The sequence below is a fragment of the Castor canadensis genome, chromosome 7 (assembly GCF_047511655.1).
Source record: "Castor canadensis chromosome 7, mCasCan1.hap1v2, whole genome shotgun sequence".
NCBI classification, from domain to species: Eukaryota; Metazoa; Chordata; class Mammalia; order Rodentia; family Castoridae; genus Castor; species Castor canadensis.
Genome location: NC_133392.1, coordinates 28390935 through 28409019, shown reverse-complemented (window position 1 = coordinate 28409019; position 18085 = coordinate 28390935). Strand labels below are relative to the sequence as shown.

At 53.1% G+C, this 18085-nt stretch overlaps 1 protein-coding gene across 3 annotated transcripts; it reads right to left on the bottom strand.

Moving 5' to 3' along the window:
* Positions 1-24: 24 nt before the first annotated feature.
* Pdzd7 (PDZ domain containing 7) lies at positions 25-17683 on the bottom strand. Of its 3 annotated transcripts, XM_074078494.1 has the most exons (17): positions 17287-17683; positions 12536-12676; positions 12182-12356; positions 11373-11549; positions 11003-11150; positions 9830-9890; positions 9067-9462; positions 8382-8579; positions 6995-7087; positions 6654-6701; positions 5942-6117; positions 3267-3358; positions 3037-3128; positions 2834-2905; positions 1781-2371; positions 1401-1501; positions 25-1038 (listed from the first exon to the last, which is right to left on the bottom strand). In XM_074078494.1, the coding sequence occupies exons 1-17, from the start codon at positions 17510-17512 to the stop codon at positions 823-825; spliced, it is 3003 nt and encodes a 1000-aa protein (XP_073934595.1). In that variant the 5' UTR covers positions 17513-17683; the 3' UTR covers positions 25-822. The 3 variants fall into 3 exon arrangements, 2 of the variants coding, with proteins under 2 accessions (XP_073934595.1, XP_073934596.1); XR_012449649.1 differs by lacking the exons at positions 25-1038; positions 1401-1501; positions 3267-3358 and having other exon boundaries at positions 2323-2371; XM_074078495.1 differs by lacking the exons at positions 25-1038; positions 1401-1501; positions 1781-2371; positions 3267-3358 and having other exon boundaries at positions 2786-2905.
* Between the last annotated feature and the right edge of the window lie 402 nt (positions 17684-18085).

The following is an 18085-nucleotide window of genomic DNA, read 5'->3' as shown; positions in this document are numbered from 1 at the left end:
TGCTGGATATACAAGTGGTGGTGGGAGCTTGTTTGACCTCCATGCCTTTTTTGCTAGCTACTCACTTACCCTTACTACTCAGGGTTTGAGCCTCAGGGCTTTGCAAGTGCAAAGCAGGTCTACCTGCTTGAGCCATACCTCCAGCCCTTTGTAACTCTTCTAGAGAAGAAGGGTAATGGGAGATTGACAAATTCAGCAGAAAGTCAGGTCCTTACTAGTGGACCACAACATGAAATCATTTCTGTGTTTGAGGGACTAGAAAAGCTTTCCACCCTGACTCATACTGATTGCTGCTTGGGACTAGGAGAAGGATACATTACCCTCTGGTGGTTCTCAGAAATCTTGCCCCTTAATGTTTGGGGGAATGGAGGAGGGGGACATAATGAGAAAGTATCTACCAATCCCAGGCTCCAGACCTTGGGTTTCTTGATCCCCCCTTTTCTGTACTGGGACCAATGAGTGCGGGTGACACAGGTTGCCCGCTAGCACCTTGTCTGTGGACACCTACTGACGGGGAGGAAAGAAGGTAGGAAGATCAGAGCCACCAGTGTGGAGCTCAGGTAGACAGGGCATACAACACTGGGAGGTGCCTGAGTCTCCAGGAGGTTCACAGAAGAGAATCTCAAAAGACAGTAGGAGGACCTAGGGTCAGTAGGAGAATCTGAGGTCAGTGGGAAGGCTCAAGGTGACCTTTAATGGAGGAGGGCGCAGGTTGGGGAAGAAATTGGGCTGGAGGTTCATTGGAGGAGCCTGGCCTCCATGGGAGTGTTCTGAGCTTTCTCAGGGGAGGTTCTGGGAGCCAGTAGGAGGGAACTGGAGGGGTCAGTGGGTAGAAGAGTGGTCAGCAGGAAGGCACTGATCAGTGAGGGCTGGCTGGCCAGAGGTTAAGGACAGCAGGCCGGGCCCAGGGACCCTGACCACGAGCTCCATCGGCTCCCGAGCTTTGTTTCGATAAGCCCGGCGGATGGTGTCCACTGCTCGCTGATGGGTCACCTGCTCTAGGCTCTCTCCATCTACTGCCACAAGCTCAAAGCCAGCCTGGGAAGGGGGTGAAAGAATCCAACCTACAGGCAGCAGCCTCACCTCCAACAGCTAGGATCCCCCCCCATCTTGGGCAAGGGATGGACAATGAGACTTTTGTGCCTGGAGCTGTTGGGGGCGGGGTGGGCGCAGACAATGGCCTTTTGTCCCTCGGGGCTTGATGTAGAACAGGATGGGCCATCTCAGGCCCAGGCTAGTACTGGGGACAAATTCTCCCCTAGGCCTGCTCATCCTGCTTGCCTGACCCCTCTGCCCCCATGCTGCCTCCCACGACCTGGTCTAGACTTGTCTGACTGGAAGTTGAGCAAGGAGCAGCCCCACCAGGCTTCAGCTCTGGAGTGGCCTGGTGCTTCACCCACCTGCAGGGCCCCGCTGAGGAAGGCAGCGCCCCCTGGGAAGATCTTCTCTATCTTCACCATGGGCTGCACCTTAGACTCAATACCCCCTGAAATGCTGATGCCTGGGGAGGGCCAGAAGCACAGGGTGAAAATGCAGCCACACCCCAAATCCCGGGTCTCCAGTGTCTTCCCAAACCCTGAGTTCTGTTGCTGTTCAAGAGAACAGCAAGCATTTGGAAGTCTCAACTCCCAAATTCTCCAGATCCCAGCTCCCTCAAATCTAAATCCTCCAACTGCGTACCTCAGTATCGCCGATCCCTGAACCCAGGCCCTGGAAATCAAGCACCAACCTCCCCCAAACCAGGAGGCTGCTCTACCCAGCCCAATCCACCTGGACTCACCCAAGGATTGCTTCATCTTGGACAGTGTGACTGTCCTCAGCTCTCCAATGGGAGCCTTCATGGCCACCTCCTCAGCTGTCTCACCACTTCCATTCGCTGAGGGTCCTTGCCTGGCTTCCTCCTTGGATGCCTGCCCATCTAGAGGTCGTGGCAGAGGGGGTCTGGCCTTCCGAGGCTTGTGGTAGCGTCCATTGGCTGCACTGGAGATGGAGATAGGCGCTGGGGAAGGCGAGCGCCTGCGCCCAGGGGACTTGCCTCGACCCCGACTGTGGCTGCTGCTGCGACTCTGGGCTGTGCCCTGGCTCTGGCTCTGTTGAGGTTCCTCTTGGCTTGGGGGCTCAGTCAGTAGCCAGTTGGGCCGTGGGGGCCGGGGCGCCACAGGGGGTGGCTGGGGAGGAGGTGTGCATGTGCTTCGGTGTGGGGTGAAAGCATCCACTGGCACATCTTGTAGAGGGGGGATTCCTTTATGATGGTGGTGGAGGGCAGAGGCACTCAGGGAGACCTTGAGGCCCCCCAGCCGCCCCCTCAGCTCCCCATCCTCCTCCTCAGCGAAACCATTCACAGGCAGCAGGTAGAAGCCTCCTCGGCTGTCTGGGGGAACAAGGCCAAGGTCAGGCTGCCCCCTCCTTGCTTCCCAGCCCAGACTACTTTTCAGACCCCAGTCTTGCTGTTGTTTGTGTGGGGTGGAAGTTGGTGACAACCACACCTGGCCCACTGCAGTGTTTCACCCCAGAAGGGACACTGCCCACAGGGGCAGGCAGACAAATACAGTCTGTTAAAATAGTATCTTAATAGTTTCCATTGTAATACACTCCTACTTTAATGTGTCTAAGAGACTAGATTTTAAAAGGGAATGGGGCTGAAACATTGAATTAATATACAGGGAGTGAGCGACGTGATAACAGTGCTTCTGGTAGACTGGACTTTTCCTGGGGAAAGCACAGTGTACCTCTGAAGACCCCATGTTGAAGCAGGACTGGAAGGCCCATTCTTCTGCCCCTAACATCCCCCAGGGTTGTGTCCCCTCCCTATGCTCTGGGACTCTTGACTGACCAGGCACAGGGGTGATGAGGTGACGTTTGGGTGGTGTGTCCTGTCGGGCCGGTCTCAAAGCAGGAGGCCGAACTGGTCGAAGAGTAGAGAAGGTCAGAGACCAGGCATTCCCCATGAGTCTGGCAACCCCTCTGCTGCTCTCTACCCCCAACCCCACCCCCATCTGGGGCCCAGGCTCCAGAAGTCCTGCCCCAGTTGCCAACCTGCCCTGTTCTTGAGGGCCTCAAAAGCCTCCATCTCCACAGGCATCACCATGCTGTCGAAGCGGCCCAAGTCCGCGGGGGCCACCACACTCCTAGAGGAAGGCAAGCGATGCCAGGTCAGCAGGGCTCAGTTCTGGAGGCCCCTGGAGAAGCTGTGGCTATGGACACTCTGGGGGAGGTATCAGGGATCCCCTTCCTATTCCCAAGCCCGCCCCTCGAGCCCCTCCCACCTGATGTCCCTCAGCAGCAGCAACTTCTCGGGCCTGTCTAGGATGGCCAGCAGGGGCCTCACCAGGTCCTCCACGCCACCCTCGTGCACGTACTGCAGACAGAGGCGCCACAGTCACACAGCAGTGGGGACTCAGAGCTGGGGAGGGGAAACATCAGAGCATGCAGGGGCCCTGGGACCCCACGGTCCTCCATGCTCTAGGGGAAGCGCACCCAATCCCAGAAGGCCACAGGATGCTCTCATCTCTGTGACTGTGAGGAAGCCTGCAATAATCATGGCAGATCTGCAATAATACCAATGACAATAATGGCTGGGGACAGGCTCTTTTCTACACCTTTTACGTATGGTCTCTAAGCAGCCACTCTAAAAGATGTCATTAACTCTGTGTTTTAAGGATGAGGAAACTGAGGCTCAGACTTTGCTTAAAGTCACACAGATAAGGAAGTGTGAGGACAGACTGGAACCCAAGACTTCCAGCTCTTTCCTGCTAGGTGCTGGAAAAAGATGTACAGATACAAGACTCTCCTCTCCACCCTCAGCCCCCAGGCAGAAGGCAGGAATTTGAACCCAGTGCTAGGCCATGGGCCTGGTTGTCCTAACCCTTTTATTCGGGGCTGGAATAGGGACTTTGGGGAACAGGAAGCTGCACAGAAAGGCTCTCCAGTGAGTATCCTCTGCCTGGCACTGCCTGGCTACCACCAGCCTAGATGCCACACCCCAAGAACCCTGGGGAACTGGACACGGGGAGCCACCCTACTTGGACAGCACACTGCCCTCTGGTGGTGAAATGAACATTCATCCAGAACATTTCTTACCAGCATACACAAGAGATGGGGCGTGCTCTGGTGGTCAGAGTGAGTCATCAATAAATGTTTGGAAATAAATAAAATATAAACTATGTGTGTGGCCCAAAACCACACAAAAAGTTTCAGGGACTCACATATGAATATATCAATAATATACCCCCTTTTGTCCAGAGAGAGACACACATTGCACAGAACTAGCCACATGTGTACATATCATTCAAGTCCACAAGCCTGCATTCAGCACCCTTCCCTGTACCGGGCAGTGGGGGCACAGTAACAAAGACCCTGTCCCAGATCCTCACGAACTCAATCTAGAGGTAACAAGGGGTAGATGAACCACGTACCGCAGGGAACTGCAAACCACTGGCAATGGGCAGAGGGAGTTTCAGAAGAGGGTGGATCACAGTGGGCTTCCTGGAGGCAGTGGCATTTATACCACCTCTTATAGGATCAATGCAGGGAACAGCATGGATGTGGGGAGGAAAATGCTCCAAGGTCATGTGGAATAATGAATCAGTTGAGGCTTAACATGGCATGAGGCCCCTGAAGACCGTCCATGTAGGGCTGCACAGGTTGTGAGTACTTTGTGATTAGTGCCCCTACCGTTCATAACCTAGATGAGCCGAGGTGGTGGTGGCTGTGGGAAGATTATAGGAAGACTGAGGCTAGCAGGTTGGGAAGTCACACCAGGGAGGACCTTAAACATGAGGGAAAGCAATTTGTACTGTATTCTGCCTAATTAGAGGTCACTAGGTGACTTGGAAAGTGTAAATTTTGTAACTCCTGGTCTAGTTGCTCTGCAGAATTGCTCAGACAGAAGAGAGAAGGGAGGCCTGGGGCTCAGGGCTACACCTCCCAGTCACAAGGGGAACTTAACCAATCCTTCAGACCAGGGCTCTATCCCAGAGGGGGCTTGGGTCGGATTTGAACAGCATGTAAAGCCTGAATGTAACATGGAGACCCAGTGAGATGACCTCTTGACTTGAGGAGGACTGGAGAGTGGAGGGATGAGGAAAAGAGCACTGGGCAAAGAAACAGACACAGAGCCCCACCTAGTGGCCAAAGTTCAGACTTGCAACTCATTGGAACAGGGACACACAGCCCTACTTAGCGCTGAGAGCTAAAGTGTGACTCACACTGTTTAGCCCAGAGTCCCTTGGCAGCCTCCCAATATGCACCCATTGGCAGCTCTGCTGTGAACCAGGCCCCGGGAAAGGGATGCATGACTGACCACATCTTAGGCTCCAGATGACAACATATGGACATACACATGCATTAGCCAGACACACACGCTCTAATACCAACTGTGTAGGGGGGAATGCAAAGGATTGCTTATTTGAATAGAGAAGGGGGCCTGGCATAAGGTTGGACCTGCTGATTGCCAAAGGAGCAGAAGGGGTTGGGGGTGGGCAAAGCTGGGGGCTCAGAGAGGGCACGGGTTGCTGTCTGCTAGGTCCCACTTCCCCCTGCTCATCACCTGTTTGCATCCTGTCTCCCAGGAGCCCTTCCCAGGCCAGGCCAGTTAATGTGCACCTCCTGGGTTATGGTTCATGTTCTGGGTTATTGTGCTCCCTTCACAGCACACTGCATGATTCGTCACTAAGGGTGTCAGGTTCAAAGTATTGCTATCTCCTTTTCCTGACTCTGAGCTCAGTGTGTGTGTGTGTGTGTGTGTGTGTGTGTGTGTGTGTGTGTGTGTAACAGGGGTGGCTCGCTGGAGCACTGGAGCAGATACACCCAGTCCTACTTATCGCTCAGAGCCGAGTGTCGTCAAGTCCAGGTACTGGTCAGTGGACAATGGTTAGAATAAATGAGGAACGAGGAGACTGAGTGACCATGAGCCAGGGCTGCAGACAGGTTGAAGGCTTACCCGGGAGCAGTGGCGGGTGACTGCCAGCACCTCGTCATCAGTCAGCAGCCGCCGGGCCAGGTCCTGAATTAGGGGCCGTCGGCTCTCCCAGGCCTGCACCTGCTCATCCACACTGGGCAACTGGCTGGAGGGGCTTCCAGACCTGGCAGAGAGCAGGGCCCGGCCCCTCTCTCTTTCTGTGGGGCAGGAGCAAAAGGGTGTGATGAAGGAGCCAAGAGATATAGGGGAGGGGTGGAGCACTTTCCTTAGCAGGAGTCAGGCCTCAAATCAGGCCAGATGAGAGGCCCAGGTACCTGGGACATAATCCCAGCCTGGCCTCTATGCTCCCCTGCATGGTCTTCCATACTGACCTGCCGCTAATGCAATGCCAACCTCAGCTTTTCAGTCCCCATCAATGACCCATACCAGCCTGTTCCTTAGTGGCGTTTTAGCCCTGGGCTCCCTAAAAATCCACACTCTGTTCCCCACTCAAGTCCTAGAAGAGGTTCCCTCACTGCTCCAAGTCTCTCCTTCAAAATGCATCCCCTATCTGTCTGCAGCCCTATCTTTTTTGGTAAGCTTGGCCCAAATCTTTGAGCTGCCCCCAATAGACACCTCTCTTCCTGATCCTTCATGCTTGACCCCAAAGGAGCTCAGACCAGAGCCACTAAGCTGACCCCAACATGCACTCTCATCTGTCACCATTGAACAGGTCTTGGGTTGATTGATTTACCTCTTCTCAGTCTCCAGGTGACAAACTTCTGCACAGGACCCACGCCCCCTGTTGTGAAGAAGAAAGAGGTTCAGCCACAGGCTCTGGGCCCCCAATCTGAAAGCAGGGGTTGGGAGGGCTCAGGATAGGCTGAGATAGAGAGTTCTGGCTGGAAGTAGGCAGCACCAGGGACTGGAAGCCTGGCACAGAGGGCCTTGAAGGTCATGCTCCATTAGGGACTTCAGTCAGGTGACGGAGTCAGTGATGGTTATGAATCCAGAGAGGGTACAGTGTTAGCACTGCTGAGGGAGATTTATTTGGGAATGAATGGAGAGAAGAATCCAAGGACACAGGGTACCTACCTTCAAGGGACAGAAGGGAAAAGAGAGGCCTTGGAAGGAGAGGAGTGGCCAGAGAGGTGGACTGAAAACCAGGAGAGAGCAGGGCCATGGGAGCTGCAGGAAGAGAGGGGTGAGGGAAGGGGCCGGTCAGCCCTCATTTGGGGAGATGTCTCTCCCATGAGACTGTGACTCAGAACATCCAAACCTGGGGAGGAGGGCAGCATCCAGCCCCTCATCCTCTGGTTGTTTTCACCTACCCGAGGTCCACACTCTCCCTTCTCGAAACAGTATCCCGATTGTCCCCTGGGGATCCACCTACCCCCATTGTCAGCTCATGCACTCCAGAAGAGTAAACACACTGACCTGTGAAAAAGTACCTTGTCTATCTCCCATATCACAGTGATTTGCTCAACATGGCATGTGACCCCACTGGGCCACGAGAGTCCCCCAGGGCTTCAGCTGGAGCTATTTAAGGAGAAGCTTCTCCCTAAGGGTTGCTAAGCAATAGCAGCCATCTTTTTTTTCTTTGAAAGCAGTTGCTCTAACTTGAGTCACACGTCCAGTCCATTTTGCTCTGGTTATTTTGGAGATAGGGTCTTGAGAACTATTTTCCTGGGCTGGCCTCAAACCACAATCCTTCTGATCTCAGCCTCCCAAGTACTAGGATTACAGGTGTGAGCCAGTGGCACCCAGCTAATAGTGGCCATCTTTCTTCCAAGTTAGCAAAGCCTGCATGGTAATGAAGCCAACCCACAGAAAAGTGGAACAAAATGAGGACACATATCTGATGATATTGTTCAGACATTTAAGCCAGCTTACACGAGTAGCTGGGACAAGAGAGGCTTTTAAAAGCTAGTTTGAGTTTCTGTCACATGTAACTCTTAAGAGTCTTAGCTCATCCACTCTTGGTCTAATCTCTGAGCCTCACCAGGGTTGAGAGGCCTCTTGTAAGAGTCCTTAGGAAGCCTCACATGAGCACAGCCTGGGCTGGCACTTCTGCTTGGACACTGCTCTAGAACTGGTCTAGGGCTAGGCCAGGTCTGTAGTGCTCTGGGTGGAGGATGTGAAGCTAAACTCCTAGCAAAAGCATGCTGGGCCACTCCTACCACCACCAAGAGCAAGGGCTCTGGGCTGAGCTTGTCTACTTCCTTGCTGTGCTATGACTCTACTCTGTAAAAATGAGAGATAAGGCAGGATAACAATGACCATTACATTTTCTGAGCACTTTCGGTATGCCAGACAATGTACTAGCTCAGTTATTCCCCAGTACCTGCAAGGAGACAGGTATTATTCTCCATTTTACCTGTGAGAGACTGAGCTTCACGGAGTTGAATGGTGAAGCAATGTAAGCTTTCAACGGCCAGGTGGACTTTGCCCATCCTCTCTGCCTGCTCACTTCTGCACTCACCTTTCTCCAGGTCCAGGCGAGGGCGGGCTTTGGCAGGGCTACCGGTGTCCAGCGTCCAGGCCTCTCTGCGCCCATCCCCTGCTAGCCGCCCCTGCCGCCCTCCCTTGAAGAAGAGGTTCATGAGCGTCTTGGAGCGTCGCAGGGCCCCCTTCTCCCTGGGGGACCCCAACTTTTCCTTCTTCTGCTGCTTCTTCTCCTCTGCAGACACGAGGAAGCCCCCAGAGGGCTGGAGGGTGGGCAAAAGGGAGGACTAGGGGCAGAGAGGAGGGAGAGTGGGGGCAGACAGGATCTGCAATCGTGCAGGGGTGGGGAGATTGAGGGGTTCCTCCTCCAGCTTTCTACCCCTCCCCCACTGCACAGCTGCAGCTATGTAGGGAATCTGTATGGGAGAGTGTGTGTGTGTGTGTGTGTGTGTGTGTGTGTGTGTGTATAAACAGGGCCTAGGCATTCCACTGACTGGGCTTAGGGCTGGTTTGGGGCCCAGAGCTGGGGCTGGGAATGACAGTGGGTTTGGGACCCAGGTCTGGTTTAAAATGGAGCCCAGAGTAGGGTCAGAGTATATTCTGAGGCTGGAGCTGTGACTGCATCAAGGCCAGGGTAAAGGGAGGTCTGGAGTCACTCCTTGGAACATGAGGCAGATTTTGGACCGGGTTGTGAAGGAAGCAGCCACCCATCCCCCGCGTACCCCACAGGGTCAGATGGCTCTGGGAGCGTGTGATGGGGGGCCGAGGTCGGCTGAGGGCCAGGAGCAGAGCAGTCTTGGGGGACTCTGAGAGGGCACAGTCAAGGCGGCAGGCTGGAGAGGGGCTGTCAGAGCGGATGGCGGTGTCCCTGAGGATGACAGTGGGCCGTACACTGCACCAAGTCTCCATGCGGCCCCCCACATCGGGTTCCGTCTGCATGGCTGTGTCCGCCCGCCCCCAGCTGGGGCCAAGGCCACCTGGCTCCTCTGGGCCCAGGCAGACGTCCATGTGGTCTGAGCTCAGGGAGCCTGAGCTACAGGGGGCGCTGGAGGCATAGGAGGAGACACTGGAGCCACTCTCAGAGGCTGGTGACAGCTGCTGCAACATTCCATTGCTCACTGTAGGGAGGGGAAGGCAGGGTCACTTTAGAGTCCGCCTGGCTTACCTCAGGGCCTGTGAGGCTTGCAGACCATCCCTGGCTTGGGGACACAGGAAGGAACTTCAGGTAACCCCCATGATTAGAGCCACCAGCTGCTCCACAGTTCTGCTACCAACTTGTAAGAGACCTCGGACAAGCATCCTCCAGGGCTCTGGGCCCTACAAGAGCCTGGAATTGAACCTGGCAGCTCTCAGAGGGGGCAGCTCTGGGCTGTATGAAGATCTTGAGGGCATCTTGGTCCCTGTTCTTTCCTACTTCAGAGACCCTGGCCCCACCCTCAGACCTCAGCCTTTTCCCTCCAGTTTTTGGGAACCTGAGTCACTTACATCTGTCCAACCAGCAGTATTCAGAAACCATCTCCTTGTAGGCAGGGTACCGGCCAGTTTCCTGGGGAGGGCACAGTGAGCACAGGACAGGTGAGATAGGCAGGTAAGAGTGAGGGAGAGATGGGACAGGAGTAAAACTTTTCAACTTCATGTCTCCTCTGAGTCCATCATGTCTCACTACATGGGACACTTTATTTCTAAACATGCTAAGATCCTTTGTACCTCAGGGCCTTTGCACTTGCTCATCTGTCTGCCTATTGCTCTTCCCTCAATCAGCATGTGGCTAGCTCGTTCTTGCTCTTTTAAGTGTCACTGTCTAAGAGAGGTTTGTCCTAATACACACACCCATAGCTATAGGGGTCTTCCTAAATTAGTCCATCCCATCTTTCCGCTAATGTCTGATAGCATTGTCCCAGTCTGCAAGCACCTGTGTGCCTGTCTCTCCTCCCCACCCTCACCCCAGGAGCAGAGGCTTTGTCTGTCCCATTCACTGCTGCAGCCCCAGTACCTGGCAAAGTAGGTATACTCAAAATACTGTTGAATGAATGAATAAGGGACAGAGCAGGAGTGATGAGGAGTGTCTGGCATAATTTGAGAAGAAAGAAAGGGAGAAATGGATGTGCGAAATTGAGGGGATGGCAGTGGGGCAGTGAACAAGCACTGAATGGCAAGATGAGTGAAGGCTCGGGGAAGGAGAAGGGTAGAGCTCCTTCAACCTGAGACACTGCCCTTCCCATTCAGAAGAAGAGACATTGCCCAAGCAATCGGCAGGGGGGTGGGGGGGAGGAGGGGGAGGGCAGGGTGAGGTTACTGACCAGCTAAATAACTAACTGGTTTGTAGTTACTATGCCTCACTGAGCCTCAGTTTCTTCTTTTGCAGAATGGGGATGAGAACACTTACTCTCCCTTCCACATGGCTGTGGATATGTGTAAGTGGCAGAGCAAGGAGCATAATTAAGAATTAGAGTGAGCCAGGCATGGTGGTGCATGCCTGTAATCCCAACACTTGGGAGAAGGACTGTGAGTTCAAGGCCAGCCTGGGCTACAAAGTGAGTTTGAGGCAAGATCCTATCTCAAACAAACAACCAAACTAAAACAACAGCAACAAAAATAGACCTAGAGCAGTCTGGGAAGTCCTAGTCTGGCATCTCCTTAACCTTCAATCCCGCTCACCTTGATGGTTAGCATGATGTGTGTTTGGCCCTTCAACACTTCCACGGCCTGGCTGTGACTGATGTCATCAAACCTGACACCGTTGGCTGCCAGGACCTGGTCCCCCACTTTGATGCCATTCTCCTCGGCCAGCCCACCATGGTCTACTCTGGGGTCAGAGAGGTATCAGTTGCAAAGACTCTGGCTGCCTCCCTCCCCGCAATCTTGATTTCCCTTCATTTGGCTCTGAGAATGCTCAGCCATGCTTCTTGGCCTCTTCCTGTTGACTGAGCACCATCCCCAGGCTCCACCTTGACTTTGGTTCTCATTTGGACAAATCGTTGGCCAGGCCCCACTCCCAGCCCGACCCCCACTTCAGCCCTGCCCGCACTTGGACACGTAGATGCCCAGACCGAACTCCTTGCCCCCTCGGATGTTGAAGCCCAGGCAGAAGTCGTCCGAGGTGGTGTACAGGTGGACGATGCGTCGAGCACTGTCCTCCGAGCTGCTGTCAGATGGCGTGGAACTGCACTTCTCTACCACCAGGCGCCGGTTCACCACATCCACCCTGGGACAGTGGCAAGGGGCCCTCAGCCAAACTTCCAGCTTAATCACCTCTCTATCGTGGAGCTCTAACATGCAGGGCCCCATTCCTCTTTTCTCTTTTATTTCTGGCACTAAGAATGGAACTCAAGGGCACAGAGCATGCTAAGGACACACGCTGTCACTAACTTCTGCCCCTAGTCCTGGGGATCCATTTCTAGCCCTGCTGGGGCAGTGTTCTGTGCTCAGGCGTCACAGCCACAGCAGGAGAGGACAGGGCCTTGATACTGGAGAGCAGAGGTGTGGGGGAAAACAGCCTTTCTTCACTTCCAGGTCACACTTGGGGAGCTAGCTACTTCAGAGTCTGAGATTGGGAGGACTGTGGTTCAAGGCCAGCCCAGGCAAAAACTTCTGAGACCACCCCCATCTCCAAGATAAACAGAGCAAGATAGAGTGGAGATGTGGCTCAAGCAGTAAAGTGCCTGTTTTGCAAGCATAAAGCTCTGAGTTCAAACCCCAGTCCCACCAAAAAAAAGTCAGGCCTTGGGGTGCCAGTGTTTACTATATCCCGAGAACAGGAGGAGCAGAGGCTTCTCCTGTGCACTGGCGGGGGCAGGAGGCTGGGGCAAAGCCAGGGCAGGGTCAGATGCTACTTACCATGTGGTCTTCTCCTTGGAAAACTTGATGCCGGGCACACGGCCCATGCGCCGCACCATCATGTGCAGGCGGCTGCTGCCGGTCAGCACCTTCACGGCGCTGCCCATGGTGGTGCTCTCCAGACTCAGTCCATTCGCCTCCGTGATCTTGTCCCCCACGCACAGGCCAGCCTTCTCTGCACGGGAAGTAGGGAGTGGGGCTCCGTGGGGGTAAAACTGAGCTTCCTCCCTCAGAGTAGAGTCTGAGGGTTCCCTGTGAGACTAGGATCGGTCTAAGGGACCTTCTCCATCCCTGCTCCTCAATGAGATGGAGGTCACATCCCAGGCCTGTACCTTCCCCTGGGGTCCCACTCACCTGCGCTGCTCCCCTCTTCCACTTTGCTGACGAAGATGCCCAGGCCATGCTCAGAGCCACCCCGCACGCTGAAACCCAGCCTCCCTGCTGGGCTCTTCTCCACCCGCACTGCGTGGATGATGTCACTTTCATCACTGTTGGCTGTGGAGATGGGGACATAGGCGTGAACCCCATGTTCATTCTGCACACAGAGTACCCTGGATTCCCCAACTTGGGGCCTGCAAAGATTGGCTTGCTGGGTACAGTCACACAGTCACTAAATGTAGGAGCGAGGGCTATGAAGTCACCTGTGAATGAGTTTGAGACTGGGCCATGGAGGGCGTGGGAGCAGGGGAGAACAGCAGGATAGGATCCATACTCCTTTGCTCCGTGTGTGTGTGTCTGTCTGTGTGTGCATGTGCGTGTGCGTGTGTCTATTTGTCTAATGCTTACTGAGCTTCCATGTTCCTAAAAATCTTGCCACTTTGAGAGTCAGATGAACAGAAAAGAAGGTTCAAGATTTCATTCTGTGGGGTACAGTTCAGAGAGTATGGGTTCTTTGACTTGCAACAGAATGAGTATCTTAGCTCGAACTTCAAATAGCTGTGGAGCTATCCTGTGGAAGGCATGCAGTGTTTGTCTGTGTAACCCAGAGGACAAAACCAAGTCCACATAGTAGAGTTAGATCTTGTAAGGAAAAATTTTCTAAAATATTCAGCTGCCAGACAATAGAATGGGTTTTTTGGGACAGACAGTGAGCATCCCATCTTTGGAGGCATGCAAGCTGAGACTAGAATGTCCTGGGAGGATGGCTGAAGTCTCTTCCATCTCCTAGACCCTGTGATTCTGGGAGCAAAGACCCTAGGAACCACCTGGGAGAGAAGCCCAAACACCTCCATGCTGCAATGTATACCCAGAGCCCAGAATGGCCAGGGAAAGTCAGAGGCGGGAGGACACTTAGAGGACTGAGATGGGTGGGATCCGGATGGTGGAGAGAAAGGAAGCGCTGAGGAGAGGATGGAGTGAGCTAGGCTCAGAGCAGGCCTTGAGCAGGTCCTCTGGGTAGAGGAAAGTGAGAAGACTGGAGGATGAGTTGGGTCCCAGCAAGAAAGAGATTTCTTCTCAGGCAAGGTTGACTCTACAGGTGTTTGGGAGGGAGAAATCTCTCTCTCCTCTCTCTCTCTCTCTGGCAATACTGGAGTTTGAACTCATGCTCACTAATCAGGCACTCAATCACTTGAGCCATGTCCTGCACGGTATTCTGTATTCTCTACATGGTAGCCCAAGTCAGCGTTTGTGTTAAAGCACACCTTTCCTTCTCCTGCTGAAAAACCTGCTCCTCTGCCAGCTTCTGGAGGAGCTCCAAATTCCTCCCAGTTCTAGAAGGTCCTCCATGGCTTCCTGCACCCCTCTCTGCCTACCTCTGGCCTCTCTCCCCTCCTTCACTGGGCTTTGGCCACTCTGACATTCCTGTGCCTCATCTAGGCCAACCCTTTCAGTGTTCCTTCTGCCTGTAATTATCTTGTTCTGGCCTTTTCTCATTCCCCTCCCAGCTTGGACACTACTTTCTCAGAGAAGCCCGGACTGCCATAGCTCTTCTCCCACACAGTCCATAGCCCTTCACCCATGCAGTCCCCATTACAGTGTTTCCCAGGGCATGGTGCCAGACTAGCACAGCATCACCTGTGAACTTGCTAGAAAGGTGAATTCCTGGGCTTCACCACAGACTCACAGAACCAGAAGCTCTGGGGGCGAGGCCTATGAACTGTCTTAATAATCCCTCCAGGCAATTCCAGCTGCTCTAAAGTGTGAGAATCACTCTCTTGTCTAGCGTATCACCCAAATTTTCCTTGAGGATTCTGCATCCTTCATCATTATTGCTTATTTGTATGTTATTTATTACCTATCTTTATAGGCTGTAAACTTAATCGTGGGAGGAAGTTTGTAATTTTTTCCACTAGTATATACTAAATATGTTGCCCAATGGGTAGTATTTGGGGTAATGGGGATTGAACTCAGGGTCTGTATATGCTAGGCAAGCTCTCTACCACTTGAGCTATGCCCCTAGGTCTTATGTTGGGCAGGGGGGCCCTGGGTTTTGAGCTTAGGACTTGCTGCTTGAGCTACATCTCCAGTCCATTTTGCTCTTTGTTTGTTTGGTGGTGGTTCTGTGGTCTGAATTCAGGGCCTCACACTTGCTAATAAGCAGGCACTTTGCCACTGAGACACTTCGCCAGCCCTTTTTTGTGTTGGGTATTTCTGAGATAGGGTCTCATGAACTATTTGCCTGCCTCCCAAGTAGTTAGGATTATAGATGTGAACCACTGATGCACAGCTTGCTCTGGTTATTTTGGAGATGGGGTCTCATGATCTATTTGCCTGGACTGGCCTCAAAGTGCAATCCTCCTGATCTAAGCCTCTCAAATAGCTAGGACTACAGGCAAAAGCCACTGATGTCTGGCAATATTTTTTGAATAAATGAAAGAATAAACAAATGAATGAATCATCAAATGAATGAATCAACAAACATACTAGGAGAGGAGAAAGGGCTGGTATAGATTAAAGATAATGAAACCCCAGTCCCACCAAATAAAAAAAAAAGGAGAGAGAGAGAGAATGCATTTTTCTCTGGAACCAATTGAGTTTAAGGAGCAGGTGGGACCAGAAATAAACTGGAGATAAACTGGTAAGTCTCAGGAGCTCTCCCTCATTAGTTTCTTTAGTTCCCCAGAGGGGTCTGGATGAAAACATTGGGCAGGTTGTGGTGAGTGGAGATGTCTGTGACCAGGCAGAGGGGAGGATTCTGGGCTTGGAGTCACCCAGGTGCATCAGGACAGGGTCAGCTAAGAGCCATGGCCCAATCTATGTGCTAAGACCCTGCTTCCCTGGCTGTGCACTGGCATTTGGATGAGGCAGGGGGAAGAAAGCAGTCATGGAACTTCTGGAAGAGGATCTTGTCAGGACAGTGTAAATGGCCTTCACATCATAGACCAGCATGGAGTGTGTATGGGGGTGGGGGGGAGGTACGCAGCATAGATTTTTTTTTTTATGGTACTGGGGATTGAACTCAGTGCCTACACCTTGAGCCACTCCACCAGCCCTTTTTTCTGATGGGTTTTTTCGAGATAGGGTCTCACGGAACTATTTGGCTGAGCTGGCTTCAAACCATGATCCTCCTCATTTCTGCCTCCTGAGTAGCTAGGATTACAGGCGTGAGCCACCGGCACCCAGCTCTAAATAACTAACAAACACAATTTCTTTCTTTCTTTTCTTTTTGGTAGTACTGGGGTTTGAACTCTGGGCCTTATGATTACTAGGCATGTGCTCTACAATTTGAGCCCCACCTCCAGTCCCACAGCACAGATTTTTTTTTTAACAGAGTCAGACCAGTAAGGGCAGTGCTGCAGTGTCCCCTCCCCCCCCACACACACCCATGTTTCCTAACTACTCTGGGGACTTCTGCTCCCTGACCAGAGTGACAGTGGTGACTCTTAGCAGTACTTTACTGCTCACCTGAAGGTGAGATGCATTTCATTCCTCTGCCCTAACTGCCTGGGGAGGGGACAAGATGCCCAGCTGGGTCAGAAGGAAGGAGCAGGTCCTGAAAAGTCCAGTCTGGGATCCAGCCAAGGGAGCTGTGCTGGCTAAGAAAGAGGAGAGGAGCTGGAGATACTTATCTGGTCCTGCATGGAAAGCCCAGGCCCAGAGGCCCCGCTCACCCCCCCTGGCATTCAAAGTCCTGTCTTACTCACTAGTTCTTTGTCACCTCACATCTGTCAGTGCAGTCAGGCTGTCTCCTAAGTGACTGCCCTGCTCCCCCACCCACCATATCCCATGATTTTCCCACCACCAGCTGTTTTTGTTACTCTGTCTCTAAGTTCTGCTACAGTGTACATTTCAGGAAGGTGAAGATCAAGCCTCATCTCTCTAAATTTCCTGCAAGACCAGGTTGGGCATGAAATTAGTGTGCAATGACATCATCAGGCAACCATACAAATAGGTTGTCCTCTCCTGCAGGGCCCAGCCCTTGGGCTTCCTCACTGGTCTGCTCTCCTATTCTCTCTGGTTTTCTGAGCATTTACTTCTCTCTCTCTCCTTTTTTTTTTTTTTTTTTGGTGGTTCTGGAGTTTGAACTAAAGGCCTCATGTTTGCTAGGCAGGCACTCTACCACTTGAGCTACTCCACCAGCTTTTTTCTATATAGGGTATTTTTGAGATAAGGTCTCTCAAACTATTTGGCCAGGCTGGATTTGAACCTGGAACCACCTGATTTTTGCCTCCTGAGTAGCTAGAATTATAGGAATGAGCCACTGGTGCCCAGCATCTATCTTCAGGCCCCTACTTCTGCCCCTGAAGCCTGGGTGCTGAACCCTCACAGCCCAGCACAGAGCTGGTCACACAATTGGCTGATTGGTGGGTCTTCATTCTTCTCCATCTTGCTCCACCCCCAATGGCTCTCACAAATGGATTTGAAGAAAGGCAGAGTCCATGGGAGGGAGGGGCCAGCTCAATACCCTGCCTCACTGGATGGGGGGCATGCTACATATGTCTTTCTCCACCACCATGTTTTCATCTCTCTCCTTTGATCCGTCTACAGTTCCGGAGCCTTACAAAATTGGCCTGGAGGAAAGGCAAGGGTAGGAGAGGAAGAGCGTGTGGGTTCCCAGAGATCCTTCCTTCCCTAATTCTTTTAAATTTCCCTAACCATATTGGCTCTACTTCCTCCTACTTAGTTCCTGCTGTCCTCATCCCAAGGCTGGGCCCCGCACCCACCTTCGATGGGGGAGTTGATGAGGATGACGCGGCCCATGGGTGATGAGGCTCGGATTCCGCGGGGGGGCCCATTCAGCAGGCGCTGCTGCTTTCTCAGCAGGTATCGCGTTGCGGTGGAGCCAGAGTCGCTTCCCAGGTGGCCTCGGGAGGACAGGGAGCTCAGAGAGCTGGAGCTAAGTTCTCCTAAACCCAATGGGTCAAAACCCACTGTGAAACCGTGTGCCATGGTGCCTGGGCTGGGGCAGTGCCTTACAGGTCTGGAAGGAACCTGCTAGCCCTCCAAGAGGCTGGCCTCCAGTGCTCCAAGCTCCATGAGCCTTCTGTGCCAGGCTTGGGTCTGCGTGACCCCAGGTGGACTACGTCTCAGGACTGCGTGCTCCAGATCTGAGCAAAGAGAACGGAGTTTGGGGGAGTGGGTGTAAGTGCTGCCCCTACTGCCCCCAGAACTCCCGTCTGTCCTCCTGGTTTGAGCAGCCTGCTCTCCCAAGTCTTAGGCCCCCAACTTCTCCCACCCTGGGCCAGAGGGCTTCCAGGACCAGGCACCATCTTGGATTTTTGGAGCCATTTAAACAACAACAACAAAAGAGGGTAGGGCGCTCTCCTTTACCCTCATTTTTTGTTCTCAGCTGAGTCATGTACTTCATCCCCATCTCCAGTCCTCTGTAGAGATCGAGAGTGGAGATGGGATTATTGAGGGCCGTGGGGTTTCAAGCAGTGTGAGAAAAATGAGGGGTCAGAACAGTTCACTGCAGCACCTCTCCAGTGTATGCGGGTAAGAGTAGCCTCTAGAGCTTCAGGA

Coding starts and splice junctions, on each gene's coding strand:
- Pdzd7 (XM_074078494.1), bottom strand. CDS start 17,512: ATGGCACACGGTTTCACAGTGGGTTTTGACCCATTGGGTTTAGGAGAA. Junction 11,151..11,372: donor CTGGGCATCTACGTGTCCAA/GTGCGGGCAGGG, acceptor CTCTGACCCCAG/AGTAGACCATGGTGGGCTGG. Junction 2,372..2,833: donor CCTCATCACCCCTGTGCCTG/GTCAGTCAAGAG, acceptor TTGTTCCCCCAG/ACAGCCGAGGAGGCTTCTAC.